Source organism: Gymnoscopelus braueri (assembly GCF_963280865.1).
Source record: "Gymnoscopelus braueri genome assembly, chromosome: 19".
NCBI classification, from domain to species: Eukaryota; Metazoa; Chordata; class Actinopteri; order Myctophiformes; family Myctophidae; genus Gymnoscopelus; species Gymnoscopelus braueri.
This window is the reverse complement of record NC_137621.1, coordinates 24,769,146-24,788,478: the sequence shown is the minus strand read 5'-3', so window position 1 is coordinate 24,788,478 and position 19,333 is coordinate 24,769,146. Positions and strand designations below refer to the sequence as shown.

Here is a 19,333-nt window from a genome sequence, read left to right as displayed (position 1 = left end):
TGAAGTTATAATGGGTTTGTATAGGAAAGGGGCGTGTCTGATAAAATGAATATCAAATATCTAAATACTGAATCAAGCAACTTCAAAACGGTCTGGGGGGTTCACAAAAGCCTGAGTAGACGATAAAATGACCCAAAGTTTTTTTGAAAGTGAAATATCCCTTTAACAGTGTTTTAAAATATAGACAAAAACATTATCTGCTAAATCTAGCAGAATTAACTGACATTTGGTAGTGAGAAGGGTTTTGAGAATAAGTTTAAGGTTATATATATCTTTAAGTTTTATTAACACTACTTTTAGTGATTCTTTTCAGCAGTGGCGCGCGCGGTGAGGGGTTTCCATGGCAACGGCTCAGGGATATGGTCTACACAGCAACCATAACATTAGACCCGGCGAAAGCGCCTCCGTGTTGGAAGTTCCATAGCAACCCGTCCCTAACAAACACCAGGCGACATGTTTTGTTAGCAGCACTACTTTAAGTTGCTCATTTAGAAAACGTTTACGGTTTGAAGCGTAATTCCATTTCTCACGTCACGTGCAGAATGAGACCACTGCACCTCTCCAAGAACAGCATGGAGCTGAAAACACAAGGTTTCACCGTCAAGTCAACTATGAAGAACTCTGTGGTAAGTCAATTCTGACTCTGTTAAAGTCAGCAAACGTGTGTCGTCTTTAGCAAACTTTGTCCTTAAAGTAAATGCCACTACCACATAGGCCTATGTCTATTAATTATTAGTTAAATTGATAAACACAGTGTGCACTATAGTTGCAGACGTCCATGTACGTATAAATTGTTATGAGTTGGCGAGCTTGTCAAGTTAGGTGACTCGGGGCAAAGTCTGTTCCAACTACATTTATCGACACCTGGCAGCATCCTCTGACGTAATTAATTGCACACTAATTGTCTGCTACACAAAAACTTGGCTTCAAAGCTGTTTAATGTGCCAGAGGTCACGTATCAAACAACTCTCTGAGTCATAGAGGTGCTTTTTCCCCTCCAGCTTAACCACTGAACCCCAGCATCCGTATTTGTGGGGAAAGCTTTTGCAAAAAATTGCAGACGACAAGCTCACAATGAGCTTCTGCTATTTTCTGCGAAAACTTTCCCCACAATAACCCTAGTATAGATCCCTGAGGGACTCTGGTCAACAATATGGGGTTGTTTAAGTGGTTAAAGTCATCAACATCCTGACAACAAATACTGTACATGAGGTGTCAAAAGCAAGGGCAGCAGCATCAAGTTTAGCCTTGCTTGGCAGTTGGCCCTCATGTACCAGACCTCAACTAGGCTACAGAGTGAGTGAGTGAGAGAAGAATGTGAATATATTGGCCTCAGTCTTGCTTTTTTGTCTACTTTCATTATTCAGCGGAGCTTATTATCTTTACGCATCACGAAAATAGAGTAAATAGCCCAGAGAAATAGAGTGGCACAGCACAAAGAAAAGAATAGGATGGCTTGCTAAGCATAATTATCTTTCCATTCATTGACTATCTGAATTTGTGAGAGAGAGAGAGAGAGAGAGAGAGAGAGAGAGAGAGAGAGAGAGAGAGAGAGAGAGAGAGAGAGAGAGAGAGAGAGAGAGAGAGAGAGAGAGAGAGAGAGAGAGAGAGAGAGAGAGAGAGAGAGAGAGAGAGAGAGAGAGAGAGAGAGAGAGAGAGAGAGAGAGAGAGAGAGAGAGAGAGAGAGAGAGAGAGAACTGTAAACCTAGGGTTTTGCTTGAATAAGCTTGAATAGTGAAGTTACCAATGGGACACCCATTTCATTCAATGACGGGGTTTGAGGACAATTAAAGTTATACAAGAACCTTTGCAGGCTGAAACAAGACTTCCAGAGCCTTATAGAAACCCAGAATGCAAGTCAGCTCACTCAAAATGTGGATGTTAAGAAAACAATACAAATATTTTGCCCTCATTTTGTGGTTAAAATCGTCCTTTATTTTGTTCATAGGAAACCCTGTATGTCATCCTATCAAAAACCTTATCTTCATATTTATTTATCCACCTATCTAAACAGGTCATGCATTTACGTTAAAATGACCCACTGAGCATTTTTCGGTCTATTAGCCGTTTAAATGATGTCTAAACATCACCTAGCCGTCTAGGCTAAATCCGGTTTATGAGTGGTCTAGAATTGAAAGTTTTTTCAACGTCTAAACCTAGCCTAGACGTTGTTTCAACGTCTTTTGGACGGCTAGATATAAATATATAACCGTTCAAATGACGTTGAAAGAACGTCTAGGCTTAGCCTAGACGTTGAAAAAACTTTCATTTTTAGACCACTCATAAACCGGATTTAGCCTAGACGTTATTTAGACGTCTAATAGCCCGAAAAATGCAGTGGGTTAAACCCTATTATAGACTATATACGTTGTTTAGACGTCATGTAAACGTCTATTTAATATACTTATAATTAAATCATGTTTAAATAACATCTAAACAACTTGTAGGCATTATATACCTTTAAGATATATCAAATTATTCACACGAAACCTATATTAATGCATTTAAATGCCTCAATTTTAATGCAGATGCAGGTTCTCTACAAAAAAAATACCTGATGGACCAAATTTAACCCGTTTTGCTTACCTTTGTAGAAGTGTAGTCCCATGATGTTCTGATAATTTGTTTACATTATGTTGTTATCTTTCAGGATCTTTTAAATATGCATGTGACACTAATGTCATGCTACTCTTTATTGTACCACTGGATAAAAACTTTTTTCTTAATGTTAACATTGATCTACTCTGAACATAACTATCCTTCAACTGTAATTTCCATTTCAATCACAATACATATTTCAACAAAAAAAATACCAAAGCTTGTACAATCGGTCTTTAATTTCTGCACCTCTTAATGCTTTAAGCCATTAACACCTGTCATGTTAGATTTTAAACACTTTAACACATCTTATACTTGAGCTATTAAAAAATAGCAGATCTACAAGCTCATAGCACGGCACTCGGCGCTAGTCGATCTGCTATATTTTTGTTTTAACAATATTGAACATTTTTGCAAATCTTTGAATGTATGTTTTACCTCAAGTCTTTGCTTTGCCTAGACTTGAGTTATAAATGTGTGTGTGTGTGTGTATGTGTGTATGTATATATATATATATATATATATATATATTCAAAGATTTGCAAAAAAAAAAAGTACTCTCCAAAAAATAGAAGATCTACAAGCTCTTAGCGCGGCACCGAGTTCCGCGCAATGAGCTTGTATATCTGCTATTTTCTGAATAGCCAAAGAAATCTTAAGTGACACAGATGCGTTCCCTATCTTAATGGGATAAACAACCATAACCATTCCACTTCTACCAGGCGCCTGCTTGAAGTGGTCAGAGATGGCAGCGCTGACCACGTTCTCCATTGTCTCTCTGAATGTCTTCTGAACGGCTTCTGCAGTCAAAACAATGACATATAACTCTCATACACACACGTGTACAACTTGAATAAGCAATCAACAAATAACTAGCACTGACAAAGTTATTTTTACCATTGATGACAGAAAGATAGAAGGTAGTGCTTTTGAAAGCTCTCTCCTGCTGTCCGGCACCATGCTAAACAAAGCAGAAACAAAAAGAAAATGAGAAGCTAAATCGTCAATGGCATACTCTGCCAACAATAATGTTGATATGAAACAGAAATAATAAATAATACACTAACACAGTGGGAAATGATAAATAATACTTCCATTCTTACTTTTCTCCGACATGGGAAACTGAAATAAAGAAAGCTTGTGACAGTCTGCCTGTGATTTAGGATGTGAGGCTATACTTTGGCAGGTGCAGATCTTAATAAACAACATTACTTGTTTTACAAGTTCAACATCATCATCCCTACCCAATTACATCTTTGCCACAGTAAGATGACTTCCAAACTTTATAAAAAGGTACCTTTTGGAATCCTGTGAATGTTTCTCCTCTGAGTTCTGATAAGATTTCCTGTTGGTGAAAGACAAGGCAATTACATGTCATACTTGCTACTTACTGTTGGGGGGAGAAAAGAAAATTAAACATCTTACTTGCACCATTGCAACCTATTTTGCTCACTGCTACAGTCAATTTAAATTTACCTTGTGGTGTTATTTCTTCATTGGGGCTGGAGTAAGGCTTCTATTCACTGTTGGGGGTAAAGGAAATAAATTAGACATAGTCACCGTTATGATCACTCCTAGACTCAAAATCTACCTTGTGTAGGTAGTCCTTGCTCCATTTCATCTTGGAGTAAGGCTAAGATTCTCTGTTTGGTGGGGGTACTTACTCATCTCACATACAAACTCACCATTTATATCACTGCAAAACTCAAATAAATTGTACCTTGTGGTTGTGGAGTCCTGGCACTGCTTTGGCATACGCCTATGATACACTGTTGGGGAGAAAACAACCCACTGAGCCATAGTCGTCTATTAGACCTCCGTCTAAAACTGGGTTATAATTGGTCTAACAGTGAAAGTTTTTTAGCGGTCTAGGCTTAGCCTAGACGTTGATTAGCTGTTTTTTAAGCGTCTATATATAGACGTCTATATTATAGACGTCATTTCAACGTCTATAATATAGACGGTCTATAAATAGACGCTTAAAAAACAGCTAATCAACGTCTAGGCTAAGCCTAGACCGCTAAAAAACTTTCACTGTTAGACCAATTATAACCCCGTTTTAGCCTAGCCCTTAGACGTATTTTAGACGTCTAATAGCCCGAAAAATGCTCAGTGGGAAAGTAAATTACATGTCATAATTACACCATCACTATTGTGCTCACAGCTATAGCAAATCAAATTCTACATTGTGTAGTCCTGACTCTTGCTTGGACTGGACTGAAGCAACAATTCACTGTTAGGGGTGGAAGACAATGAAATTACATATCCAACATAATGTTTTCAATGTCATCTCCAAATATCTCCACTTAGCCATCTACACATACCTACATATATGTACATATCTACACATAGATCTCTGTGTCCTCAGTCCATTCAGGGCAGCTTGAGCAAGCAGTGTATTGCTGTGATCTGTTTGAAAACAATTACATTATTAATTTCACAGCTTGTCTCAGCCCCATATAGCAGTACTGACTCCACTGTAAATGGATCCACAACAGCACTGTTCCTCCGTAGCCTGGCCAAAACAAAATCTAGGTGGCTTCTGCAATGAACATATAAACGAATTAATTAATTCTAAGATTGGGAGTATCAATAGCAGAGGTTATGTAATCTAGAGTGTACACTGTACAGCTTGAAAATGAAATAATACATTTTTAGCCCTGACAATTACTGCAACATCACCCGTTTTAAATACAGTTGTTGATGTAATGGTGATGTCTTTTTGAACTTCCTTTCCCTTGTTGACATCCTCCATTCAAATTAAAGTGTGTCATAGGTGAGTAAAGAGTCCAACAACACAGGAATGACTCTTAACTAGTGTTGCGATTATTAGAAACATGCATTTCTACAGGATATAAGACATTTTAGTTTGTAAGTCATGTCATTCAATTGAATGTACAAGTGGCCAATACAATACATACATGAGCCAACTTTGTAGGAATTTGCTACATCTCAACATATGTGATACGAGAGGCTCCTGGTAACTATAATAGCAGTTAAATTCAAATGTACAATTTTGCTGAACTACCAAGGAGACATAACATGTTTGTTGTAAACACCTTTGTGGTGTTTACAGCCTATTGCTAGTAAGACCTGGTGTTGAGGTGTGGATAGGGGCTGTCAACGTGGTATTCTGTGGGCAGTGTGTATAGTTTAAAAACAATCTGTAGAGTTTAGTTGTATAACTATCTAAACATTGGCACAACATCCACCACAGGACATGACAGCGTGGTTACATAATATAGCCAAACTCACATGTTTCCATTACCCTTTGCCATTTGTGTTCCTGAAACAAGATTGACAAAAAAAGACATTTTTATGGCCTAATATATCACATGTAGTCCTCACAAGAGGTGATAGCATTAACATTGGATATCACCAGTAGTGACAAGTAGTCTACACATTCTCTGAAATTAATTTGTTGTTTTGGTGTCACTTTAAACAGAAGAGATCTATAAATACACGGACAGTCACTTTGTTCCAATAAAAAATAGTTAAAAAGAGTAAATAAACTAAACATTTCACAACATCTTCAACATGTTGGTACATGTTAGCCTGCACATTGTTAAAGAACAATAATTTATTACACTGTACCATATTCAACAAGGTTCACTCCAATTGGAACAAAATAAAAGATTATACACAATTTATGTTCCGTGGTTTTACTCCTTGCAGTAAAGTAGTGGATCTACAAGCTCACACCGTGATGCAGATGCAAAGCGTTGAGCTTGTAAATCGACGTTCTTCACGGACTGCTAAAGTTAGCTACTGGCATTAGTTAGCTGCATCTAGCAGCTTAGCTAGCTAGCTAGCTGCAGCAGCTAGCAGCTTCCTTTAGAAGTTATAAGCTTGCAAGCGGCTTAAGAAAAGTTTTAAAATCAATAAGCAAAGAACACTCACCTCTATAGTCGTATTGCCATTTAAATAATTAAACTTCATGGTGATGAACATCGTGATAACTCGCATGAAATGTATCTATTTGTGAGTGTTTACTGTTTGTCGTCCGCAACCGGAACCACTAATGTTGCCATGTCTCGTGAGAAAATCAGAAAACCAACCTCCGAAACCAATCTGCGTTTTACAGTTGCTGTGAAGCCCAGTGTTGCCAAGTCTCGTGAGAGAAATAAGCAAACCGAACTACAAAGACAATCTGCGGTTTAAGGTCCTTGCACACTGGTGCGTCTTTTCGTTGCGTTTTTTTTTTTTTCATTGTTTTTTCAATTTTTTTCATTGTTGTAAAAAAAACGCAACGAAAAGACGCACCAGTGTGCAAGGACCTTTACTGTGGAAAGTCTGGTGACGAGAGGTTAGCGGTTTACTGCTTGGCTTTCACTCGTTCCTCAGTATTTTATATTAGCCTATCACCAATACTGCAAACTGACGTTATTTTTTATATTTATGCATTTAAAAAAATATATTTGCATATATCACCATTAATGCAAACTGCATTATTTCGCTATAATAGTGAGATTTAATAATTTCTATTGTTAGCATCCTAAAATAAACGATTTCAAACAACATGAAATTAAGTAAATGTCATGGTTTAAAACTGGTCTAAATGTAGACGTTGATATATGGTTTTGATTTAAACGTCTAAATCTAGGCTAAATTCAAACTATACTGTATATTGATAAATGCTATTCAAATTATTTTAGTCCAATATTTGGAGATCAAGTGCAGCTTACAGTTGTTTTTTTAATCAAAGTTTTCAAACAACATGACTAAAACAATAAGTAAATGTCATGGTTTAAAACTGGTCTAAATGTAGACGTTGATATATGGTTTTGATTTAAACGTCTAAATCTAGGCTACATTTAAACTATACTGTATATTGATAAATGGCTATTCAAATTATTTTAGTCCAATATCTGGAGATCAGTTGTGCAGCTTACAGTTGTTTTTTTTAATCAAAGTTTATGGAATAATGGATTAAATTCAATCGTCTAGATTCGGTCTATAATACGACCGAATCTAGACCGGTGAAATTAGGTCTAAACAAAAACCAGACGTCTAAAAAACGACTATGGCTCACTGGGGAGTGTCTGCCTGCATGTTGGTGCCTCCTGTCTTGCTGTAGTACATATTAACAGTAAAATCCTCAGTGTTTATTCATCCATTTGTAACTCAGATATTGTACAAATGTAACCAAATGGACCCGCAAGGGTCCACTCTCAGAGTTAAATTAACACGGAGGATTTTACTGTAGTGTGTGTACCTACAGTATAAAGTCAAATTGGTCCCTGATCATGCTAGAGCTGTTGTCACGCTAGACCTTGAATTTCTGTAGCCAGTAGAAGAGGAGGCTCATTTCCAAAGGTACTCAAGTCTGGTCTGACTCCTTTCAGCACAAATGAAGATGGATCGGCAATGGGTAATAGGCCCAGATACTGCAGCACATCTGTCTTTATCGGTGGACTATATTGATTGGTCAAGTAAAACTGTCTTTGTGGTGCCAGGAAAATAGGTTAAGATGAGAAATTCTCATGAGTTAGTTCTATAGATAAGGCTTTGTGTATGCTCCTAGGTTCCTACCATTGAGCCATACTAGACCGGTGCACCGGCCTACTCGAAAACAATGCAAGTCGGGAACAAAGCAAGTTGGAAATGCATGGCCCACCCGATACCCGTTGTACCCGTTGTCAGAGTACCCATTGTACCCGTCTGTCTGTTTGTATCCCTTTTATGCCCATATATGGAGATTTCTGTATCTGTCTGTCTGTGTCTCTTTTTATGCCCTTTTATTATTATATTTTATATATTATTTTATTGAGTTCTGTGTCGGGCATGCCCAAATATGGAGTCTATGACGTCCTCACTCGTGATCATTATAATATGGTACCATTTTTCTCTGTCTTTGCCTGCCAGTGACATCATCGATGGGAAATCCAAGTTAATAGAAACTTCAGGCTTTCTATTCCTGGAAAGTTATGCTATAATAGAAGCCATTGTTGTCGCATTAATAAAAGAAAACATTTTGAAATCTTGTTTGAAATTACCAAACCAGACAGAGTAGACAAAATGGTACCATATTGTCATGACCATTAAGTGAGGACCAATAATCATATGAGGATTGGGTTAAAATTGGTGACGTTGTCCTTTAACGTAAAACAAATTAACAGTCAGGATATTGCTGTCTGTGTACAAAGTAAAGAAGCTGAAATTCTAGCAGATTTGGTAGACCATAGAGGATCGAAGCATCAGACTGTAAACTTCTGATGAACAAAGCCTCCATTGGGATTCATGTTATTTGTGTGATATTCAGTGTGTTTGAAGGAGGACACAGTTGGCAAACATTGCAAAGGGATTCTTTTGGAAAGGGAGCCTTTCTTTGACATGTATTCAGACAGCAACCGTCTTTTACAGCCAAACCCGTGTTTAATAGAACCCTTTATAATATTGCTCTCTTATTTTGAATCATTATAATATGAATCGGCTACCACCGCTGTACTGAAATAGATCACTCTCCTTGCTGAAAATTGAGCAGCGACTCACAAACACACCAGGTCAGCAGAAGGTCAGGAGGTTGTGTATCTTTTTCTTCAATCAAAGGGGTATAGGAGAAGGGTAAAGTTGTCCTGGCCTATAGTCTCAATCTTGGATTCATAGCTGCATAATATGCTGGGTTATTCTCAGATGCCATTATGCATTATGCACATTACCCTTTTTTGTTTTCAACTTTCCCGTGGCACCCTTCTGCGAAGGTAGAGTTACAGCTAGTTAGGGCTGCAACTATCGATGATCTAATTAGCAATAATTCTATCATACATTTTTTGTATTAATAAAATAATCTATAAGTGCGTTTTTGGGGTATAATTTAAAAACATTATATATCAATTAATCAGCACGAAACAAATCGAATGGATTTTTTAAATTTCTAAGCCCCATTTTATACTTTGTTGTACAACAGTGTTGCAAAAATAGCATAAAGAATCGATCAAGCTCATAACAATTTGCATCACTATGTAAACATAGCTGAAAAACCTTAACTAAGCTCACAATGTGTTGCATCGCAATGTAAACATAGTTTAAAAAGCGTATTAGAATACAAGCTCAACGTGTTGTGAGCCTGTAGATACGGTTGTTTTAGCTATTATTGAAAATCAATTATTTAATTCAAAGTTATTATGTTTTTAAATCAATTAGTTCGATTAACTGCTGCACCCCTGCAGCTAGTACACAACAAAGGATGTCACAGATCGTTTTATTGCTTCATTTGATAGACAGAGGCATTCTTAAGCTCTTGTTTTTCCCCTTGTTTCTTAGGCAGTTATCTTCCAACCACTCCTTTTTTATTCAGAGCCAACCAGCAGGCTTTTTCATTAGATTACATGTCTCTATTGGAGGAAACACAGACAGGTGGCCTGTGAAGAATTGTTATTTTTATCATTTCAAAAGTAGGGCTCCAAATACAAGGTTGCCGTAGTCTTTCAAAGGATATTTTGAAGTCGAAGGCATTTTTGATATTTTGTTTTCTGCGTTTTGTTTTGTTTTGATGTGGTTTTGTTGACAGCATTGGCCTGGTTCATGGTGAGACGAGCGCACTGCATCAGAAGTTGCATCAATAGTCAGCAGTAGCTCGACATATGAATTCAGGTAACGTGTGAGCCTAATGTGCCCTGTCAGCATTCCCCTGGCTCTCACTTCCATATCTTTTCTTTACAGCCTCTCCCATGCCGATTGTCCAGTCTCGGGGAGTTTGATGCCAACAGTTTTAACTAGCTCTTTCTATCAGTTGGGGGGGAAGTACCTTACGCGGGCACAGGCTGCTGCCACCTCCTCACAATTTGCGGCACACTTAAAATAATTAGATCTAAGTGATAAATGCCGTTGGAAAGAGCAGCGTCGTCGTCATGATGACAGCAGCAGCATGCAGGGAGTGCAGAGTCCGGGCCGGGTAGCGATACTGAAGGGGCGATCAGAGCCATCATTGACTTCCTCCTCATCGTTTGAAGGTCATCAACAAATCTCCTGTCAGGAGTGTTGAGGCGGAAGGGCCCTGGCTAAGCCCTTCAATATTCACCATGTCTCCAGAGGATCTCGCTATGGCTGGAGGCACCGCTGGCTAAATCCTCAACAAAAACCATTACATTTTTCGGAGGCTGGGTTCTGTCTGTTGCCTCTCTGTTTTTTTTTCTCCCCTGTGGTCACTGACATATCGCTCTGGATGGGGCAGCCTCGCTGAGAGCTGTGATTTGTAGATAACGACAAGGCCATTTGGAGCCTTAAAAGGGTACGAGGACTTGAAGCATAGGCTTATTATGCTGTAAAGTATTTGTGGTCATAGAAACTGAATCAATACCATAGGCCCCTGAAACGGCCTCCATCTTTTCCTGTTGATTCATCTCTCAGCTTTTAAAGAAAGGGAAAAGAAAGAAAAAAAGGCATTTTATATTCTAGTGGGAGGTCGTCACCTAGTGTGTGAGGCAGAGGGAAGAACAAAAGCTGTTATTTTCTGTGTCAGAAGCTTATACCAGATTGGGTGACAAAGAATAACATGGATTTTAGAGCGAGAGCATTAGCATCTGCAGAGTGTTGTTTGCCACTGACAGCCATGATTGCGTCTCTGAATGTCACAGCAAAAACGCATACAACAACCTCTGAATGTAAATGCAGTCTGATTGAGGAGAGGAATACATAAATTGGCTTGAACTGATCCGATTACTTATTGTAGCTTACTGCATCTCTGTGTTCCAAATCTCACAGGGTATACGTGCCATAACTTTATAGAAAATAGTAAAACAGCATGTAATACTGGTGGTTCCCTTTGAAACTACCCACTTTCTCTGAACTATACAGTAGAATGACTATTGTAACCTGTTACTAACATGCACGGGTATTGCTGTGGCTCATCTGTATTCTGTAACGTATTACGTATTTGCTATCGCATGCTGTGAAAGCAAATGTGCAATAAATGCATGGCTCTGAGGACCCCCCCCCTCCCCCAAGGTCTTAAGTGCCAAGCTGCAGATCTGATCTCCGCACAGTATATATGTTCCATTATGAGATTCCATCGGAATCCATCGGATGAGAGATTCTACACATTTCTGTATGCCTCTGCTCCCTGTGTCCTACACGCTACATGAGAGAATACAAGCATGATCCTTTTAAAGACTAGTGTATTGCACAGTTCACCTGAGAGGGCAAATCGATGCAGGCTACACGCACGTGATCCCAGCCTCAGCTTCAGTGTGCATGGCTGCCGTGGGTCTGTGAGATTGCTGTGCCTAGCCGGCCCTGATAGACCGTTTCTGTACAAGCACACCTCATTTACCGTTTGCTCGGCCTCTGGGATTACAATTGAGCCGAGCAACAAGCATTCTCACGTCCGTGTGTTCCTCGTCACCCTCCACCATCACCACCACCACCACCTCCTTCCCCAGTGCAACTGATCAACCCCAGGGGGAAAAAAATGGAGACTCCATACTAGCATACATACGTGACCTCCATGTCTTAACCCATTTAGACCGGGAAAGCATCTGTCATTTTAGGTTTGAACCACTTTAACCATTATTTTATACTTTGGCTATTCAACAATAGCAGACATACCGAGTGCGGCACGGAGTGCCGAGCTACGAGCTTGTATTGTATCTGCTATTTTTGAAAAATCATGAACATTTGTGCAAATCTTTGAATATATATTTATTTTTAGAGTGAACATTTGTAACTCAAATCTTTGCTTCTGGGGGTCCCTGGAACTCAATATTTTGAGATGGGGGTCCGCGGCCAAATACATATAATTTTGGGTGGTCCTTGACATGAAAAAGTTGGAGAACCACTGATATTATAGCAACATACCTTTCAGAAAACTTAGGATTTAGAAGACATTTGTAGATGCGTTCCCGGATTGAATGGCTTAAGCCGTATAATACTTAATACTTAGTCATACGATCTACAAGCTCACAACGCATCGCAACGCTTGATCTACTGCTTGTACAGTAGATCGGCTATTTTTTTGCCGCGGGGACACCATCGTATGATAGGCTATAAATTAGGACTCTTATTTTCCTTGTCCCACATAGCATCATCAGCACTGAGCAGGTGGCTTTGCCCCCTTGGCCGTAACTCTCTCCCTCATGCTGTCCAACCTCTGCAGGACCGCTCTGTGCTTGACCTTTATTCAACCAGGCAGGTCACTTAAGCACACACACAGAGTTTATTTACAAAGGTGGGCCAGCAAGAAATTCCCCTCTTAAGGGGAAAAGGGAATAGTTTAGCTGTAAAACAGTTTACAAACATTCAATTCAAAGACACAGTAGCATAGAGGGACAAACAAACAAACAAATAAGTAAATAAAATACAAACAAAGAGAAAAGTCGAGGCGACAATAAGGCACGTGTTTTTTACACATAATGTTATGTGTAAAAATCTTTTTAAAATAATAATGCATCGTGGTTGTATGCCTCCGTGTCTGTCTACTCTAAACTAATATGGTAAATATGGTGAAGACTTTTAAGGAATAATGAGGTGAGGTCACGGTGACCTTGACCTTTGGCCTTTGACCACCAAATTCTAATCAGTTCCCCCTTGAGTCCAAGTGGATGTTTGTGCCAAATATGACTGCATTCCATCAAGGTGGTACTGAGATATCGTGTTCACGAAAATGGAAAATGGATGTACATACGCACGTACATATTATGGACGTAGGTGCAGTATGGACAACCCACAGACAACCCACAGACATAAGGCTCTGGCCACAGCTGTTGCCGGCGGAGGCATAAAAAAACTGTAGAAATACACCACAGGGTGGAGAGGGAAAAGAAATCATCAGATACAGTGTAAGAAAGAACAAAGTGCCACAGTAATGAGATACAGATCAATGCATCGTTAGTTATTATGCGTATAGAAGGGTGTCTCATCGAGAATGACCATGATAGAGGTCCGGAAAGCTGTTTCAGGGATGAATTTGTCGGCTCCGTTTTTTTGCGCTTATAGTCAAAATCTATCTTCCTTGTCGTTCTAGACACATTTACCTGCCACAGGAGCTCATAATGTGCTCAGTGTGATACATAAATTGCCCATGAAGCAGACTGTGGTTCTGTGTGTGTGTGTGTGTGTGTGTGAAGCAGGCCTTTTCAAGTGAGGCAAATAGCAAAATATGGAGAAAGCTCTGCAGTTGGATGGCAGACTATGTTTCTCTGCCGCTGGAACGGATGTGGATTGGTGCCATGCAGCTTTTTTCTTTTTTTTTGCCTCAAGCTTCTAGTATTCATTCATCCAGATCCAAGCTTACACTAGCAGCCTTTCTGTGTCTATCGTTCCTTCTTTCATCTCCTGCAGATTGATTTGGACCTGCAGTATACAGTAGGCTATCATCACCACTATAAACATGTGTAATCCTTGCTGGTAAGCAGTTGTCATTTGAAAGTAGGTTGTTGGCAGTGGAGACCTGGAGACCTTGACCATTGATAAGCCAATTGGCCTCAAAGACCTAACATGGACAGAACATTAGCTGACGTGGAAATCTGACTGCCCACCATTGGCCACCTTTCTTAAGACCAGTGACTTGTTGCAGGTACAGGGTTCAATGACTACCATCACATTCTGAAAAGCTGAAATGAAAGTGAAATAACTGAAAGTAAATGACCCATAAAGGTCCATTTGGGACCATTGTTACTGTCAGAGTTGTAAGACACAGTCTGGAGAAGTGGCTATATGTTTGTGCTCAGTGGCAAAAAAGGAACTGGCCTACCTAAAGAATTGTCATATATAGAGCCAAGTCGCAACCAATCTGATACCGCACTGCGTTAAACCTTCAAGTATTGCCAATTATTTGCATTATGTGAACCGTATTATAGTACTGTACTCTGCATAGCTCTACTTTAAAGGTGAATCAAAAGTGTCCATTGCTTTACCAAGGTACATGCTAAAGTTTTGTGTCTGGCAGACACCGAAAGGCCAAACTGTGAGGAAACTGATGAGTATGTAAGACTACACAAGACAGTGTTCATGTACTTCATGCTCCTGCTGTCTGATACCAGCAGATAGATTAGGTTAATTGATGGTGTGGCTTTTGAGGTTTGCAAATAGCTGAAATCACCATGACCTTTTCCTCACTTGACGCAAAAGCCACCTGGAAACAGCAGTAGGATACAGGGAAGTGTTTGCCACAGCATTCTGTCATGACCTTATAAGAGGTGATGGGGTATTCATGTCTATTATGTTTGCTCTCCTCAGAGCTTGCTTGACAATTATAGCGGCCTCTGTGTTTGTTATGTTCTCCTTCAAACCCCTGTAGCTTGCATTCTAATTAGATGGCTTTTAATGGAGAATGTTTATTGCTCCTTGCAAAGCTCCATTTTCCTCTCTGGAGTTAATTAGGTCTATGTTATAGGGTAAGTAATGTAATGCAGAGGACATCTAGGCAGAGGCCTGTAAACGCTGCCCCTTCCCCATCAAAGGCAAGAAAACGCAGAGCAATCCAAACACTCTTTTCCCCTTTTATGTTTTGGAATGCTTTCTGTATTTTTCATCAGTAGTTTATTAGGACCTATGTCATCTTGTCCATTAGTTCACCACCCAAGCAACATATCTCAAAAATCTACGATTGGATTGGCATGGCATTTGTTGTTCACCTTCATGCTTTCCAGAAAATTAATCCTACTGGTTTAGGTGACCCCGTGGCCTTTCCTGTAGCGCCATCATTAAGCCAAATGTTCCACTTGGCTTCTCACAAGATATCTCAAAATCCAATGGCCAGATTGGCATCACACTTGCTGAGCACATTCATGCTTCCTGGAGGATGAATCCAATATACCCGTTGGGCACCGGCCTACTCGGAAACGATGCATAAAGGGAACAAGGACAGATAGACACAGAGATCTTCATATATGGACATAAAAGGGACACATGCAGACAGACAGGTACAACGGGTACTCTGACAATGGGTACAATGGGCTAACCCTAACCCTGAACCTAACCCTAACCCTGACCCTAAACCCTAACACTAACCCTAAGGTAGGTGGGGAACATAGGACCCGGGGAACATAGGGATGACCCCTTACCGACTTGCATTGTTCCTGCGTAGACTGGGTTTTAAATGACTAAACCTTTTTCAAAGTACAACTGAACGCCACGGTCGTGTTGTAAAACACATCTAAGGAAACCTTCCAAGTGCCTGTTCCAAAGAAAGCAAGAATGTTTGCAAATTGGCATAGTGCAACGTGAGACATTGGGCAGATCTGCAGGTGAAAAGTACATTTTATGGCCCTTGGAGATTTGAGGTGATGTCCGTGTTCTCTTTAGGATTCCACCAGGGATTATTATGTGCTTTAGCTCGTGCTTCTCAGTCTCAGCTGAGTTAAAGCACTACCCAAGTCAAAGGCACGCTAGAGGCAAGCTCTGCTGCAGTAACACAATGAAGAAGTTAAGGAACAGGATAATCAGGCTGGGAGGAAGACATCTTATGACTGTTAGAAAAGATCTACATCAGGGCCCAAGACCAGCTTTGCTTCAGTTATACTATAACTGATATAAAAGCTAGAACATGGGTGACAAACAGCTGGCTTGCGGGCTGGAAGGGGTACAATCCGACCCATGGGATGATTTGGGGAAAATAATGTCAAGTTTTGTTTTGTTTAAAATAAATGTGCACGTTACTGTCTGTATCCCCTTAATGCTTCCGTGCAAATCTGCCATTGTACAGCACATTGGTGGCCAGGTAACTGCCACCACAGTATGTGTGCGCTGCAAGGAACACTACTTAAACCCTATATAATTAGTTGACCAGAGTTCCCTGGGGCTCTATATAGTGCCCCTTCTGTTTTCACTCTTCACTAAATATTGTTGCTAAAAAAGACCACGAGGCAGAGAGATTCAGACAAAGTGAAGTCATGTATTGTCTTCTCTATTGCAATGGCACCGAAATGACTGTGTATGTGTTGAAGCATCTTTGACCATCACTGAGGAGTTTGTGGAGCTGCTGCCCATGACAAACACCACAAGGGCCAGCAAAGTTTTCTCCAGCCTTGCCCAGGTCCTGGAGGGTGACTGGAGTCATGCTCATGGATTACATTTCTCAGTCGGCAGTTCTCAGTCATTTGGATTCCATAGAAGGCAGCATGTCTTCTATGGGAAGCACACGTTGTGATCTACAAGCTCACAACGCGTCGCAGCGCGGCACGTTGTGAGCTTGTAGATCGGCTATTTTCAGTTGTTTGTTGTTTTAGGATGGAAGAGTATTTGAAGTGGTCCTAGCATAGCAATAGAATATGTGTGTCAGAAGCATCTTAAATAAAACCGTAATGGACTGGGTTATTTCATAAAAGCTAAGGTTAAAGCCTCGCTCTGCAATTTCTTCAGCTGGTTGGCTGCATGTAGAACAGCAGGAACATAGGTTTGATAATACTTAAACATCATAATTCTGCATATTGTGCCTTATTGTTTATGAAACTCTCTCTCTCTCTCTGTGTGTGTGTGTGTGTGTGTGTGTGTGTGTGTGTGTGTGTGTGTGTGTGTGTGTGTGTGTGTGTGTGTGTGTGTGTGTGTGTGTGTGTGTGTGTGTGTGTGTGTGTGTGTGTGTGTGTGTGTGTGTGTGTGTGTGTGTGCGTTGGAGGGGGGGGGGTCCATTCCTTTCATGCTGTTTTCACTTGGCCTGACAAAACGTTGCAGTTGCGAGATTTTATTTTGCTTTAATCCATGCATGCTGTCGGCGTGGCAACAGATGCCACACGATTCATATTTGGGAAAAAGACAGGTGTTGCTGCAAAACTCAAAAGAGAGAAAGTTCAGACAGAGAATCAAGAGCATGATTTTTGGACTTTTCATTGTATTATACAACACCAAAAGGTGTTATGTAGCAAAAGCCTGAACTGGAGGCTCAAATGTTTATTTCAATTACATTGAAGCTGGGCGGTTCATGAATAACAAGAAGAATTGCCGAAATGAGGTGCAGCTGTGTAACCTACTTTCACAATTATTTTTGTTAGGCCTACATTTGTGTGGGCCAATGTTCTTCAATTTCAAGCAGTTTATTAATGGAAAGGGTGGGGTTCCCAAAGTCAAAATATCCTTGTTTGTCTTATACTGATCATAAAAGTTATGCTTGCTATTAAATCTTCTAAAATGAAACACTTGTTATAGCCGGTTGGGGAGGGGGGGGGGGCTACTCACACTGACTTTCAACCATAGTTTAGCAAAAAGTAATCTGGTCGGCATTAAGTCACATTTTGACCAGTCTGGCTCACGACCTAAAATGAGATTGACATCCCTGACCTAGATCCATTTTCTCCACGTAAGCGTGAGTTAGGCCTGGTTTCTGCTACAATGGCTACTGTGTTTGCAGAGCAATGGAGTAGAGCCCTGTGCCTTAATCCTGCTCCCTGCACGCTCCCACTGGATTTCGGACAATTATTGCCCATGTGTGTGTTCCCATTCCGACTGTAGTTTTTTTTTGACCACCTGATCCTGCCGGCCACAATCTTTAAAGTACCGCCTTCTTTTGCAAGATTTGGGTGTTTTGCCCAGGAGCTGTCCCTAATATGCCTATCCCTGACCTTAACCCTAACCTTAACCTGACAAAAACTGTGCCTAAACCTAACCTTAATCTCACATAAACTATTCCTAAACCTAACCTTAACCTCACAGAAGCTATGCCTTAACCTCAAAACCCCACCCATCCAAGGTGAAACACCCTGGAAAGAGTTAGAGCCACATACAAACAGGACGTGATTTGACCATTTCAGCACCATGGACAGAGACACAATGAGCTGCTGGGCTAACTGCTGGTTACATTTCGCGATAGTAGCTTGTTATGTGGGGAAGAGGTGCTTTCTCTTTGAAGCAGAGCTTACTTTGACTGTAGAGAACGGAGTAGGTATGTCACCTCACCCCACAGGTGCCGGAATTGGCTGTTGTAGATAAATACTTTTGCACATTTGTAGCCGCTAACAAAGTCCAGTTTGCATTTTTGTCTGAAACAAGAAAGGAGACTATGTCAGACTTGCCTCCTTGCTTTGCTTTTGTATTGTAATCACCTGCTTTGTGTGATCTGTTCCCGCCCGCAGCAACATTTTAAACTGCCCGCTCATATGAGATTTGCATTGGGCCCCATAACTGAATGTAAAATGTACTGTAATGGCTATTGTCTTACTGTAATTATGCCCTCAAGTAATCAAAAAAGATTTATTAATGGCTAAACCGCTTATTACGCTAATAGATACCAGCATTAATTAGAGTTAGACATTTGCCACTGCTTTGCATTGCAATGCGCTCATGCATGTCAAACTCGACACAACCACAATAGTTCTGAAAATTAGCAGGACTAATTAAGCCAGAGAAGGAAGAGACAGTTTTAAAATTAAGGAGAAACTTAGGGAGAAAAAAATATAATTGTTTGTTGATATGGTAATTAATCAACATAATTTACCGATTAAGATTGCATTTTTATCATCAACTCCGTAGTTTATGGTAGTGTATAAACTTTGGAAATTCACATCCCTAGTGATTATTTTGATGACTAATATAATTGCTTTCACAACTATACCGTAGCTTAAGATACTGTAAGACAATAAAACAGTTATCTGAAAGTAGGGAGTTACAATAATCTAGGGCATCCATTCACCATTATCACTTCAATCCCCATAAGGCTGAGCTGACCTTGACAGAGGAGAATGGGTCCTTCTTAACAGTCTAATCTGTCGGTGTTAGGCATGCATCGTGTGCTCCACTCCAGGGTCGTATGTGGCAGATCACATACTGCATACATCAACATAATGGGAACCAGCGAGAGAAAAATCAA

At 40.1% G+C, this 19,333-nt stretch overlaps 1 protein-coding gene and 1 long non-coding RNA gene across 2 annotated transcripts in view; one reads left to right on the top strand and one right to left on the bottom strand.

Moving 5' to 3' along the window:
- Positions 1-542: 542 nt before the first annotated feature.
- The window catches only part of pacrg (PARK2 co-regulated), a gene marked incomplete at its 5' end in the record, with an annotated part of 212,240 nt that continues 193,449 nt past the window's right edge, over positions 543-19,333 (top strand). Inside the window, one exon of the mRNA XM_080413665.1 lies at positions 543-626. Within this exon, the coding sequence (XP_080269791.1) occupies positions 543-626 (84 nt within the window). The remainder of the gene's footprint in view (positions 627-19,333) is intronic.
- On the bottom strand, positions 3,321-6,610 carry LOC308074621. The gene is made up of 8 exons (XR_013932129.1): positions 6,499-6,610; positions 5,854-5,884; positions 4,945-5,007; positions 4,319-4,367; positions 4,075-4,121; positions 3,896-3,943; positions 3,496-3,559; positions 3,321-3,398 (listed from the first exon to the last, which is right to left on the bottom strand). It is a non-coding gene; the product is annotated as an uncharacterized lncRNA (long non-coding RNA).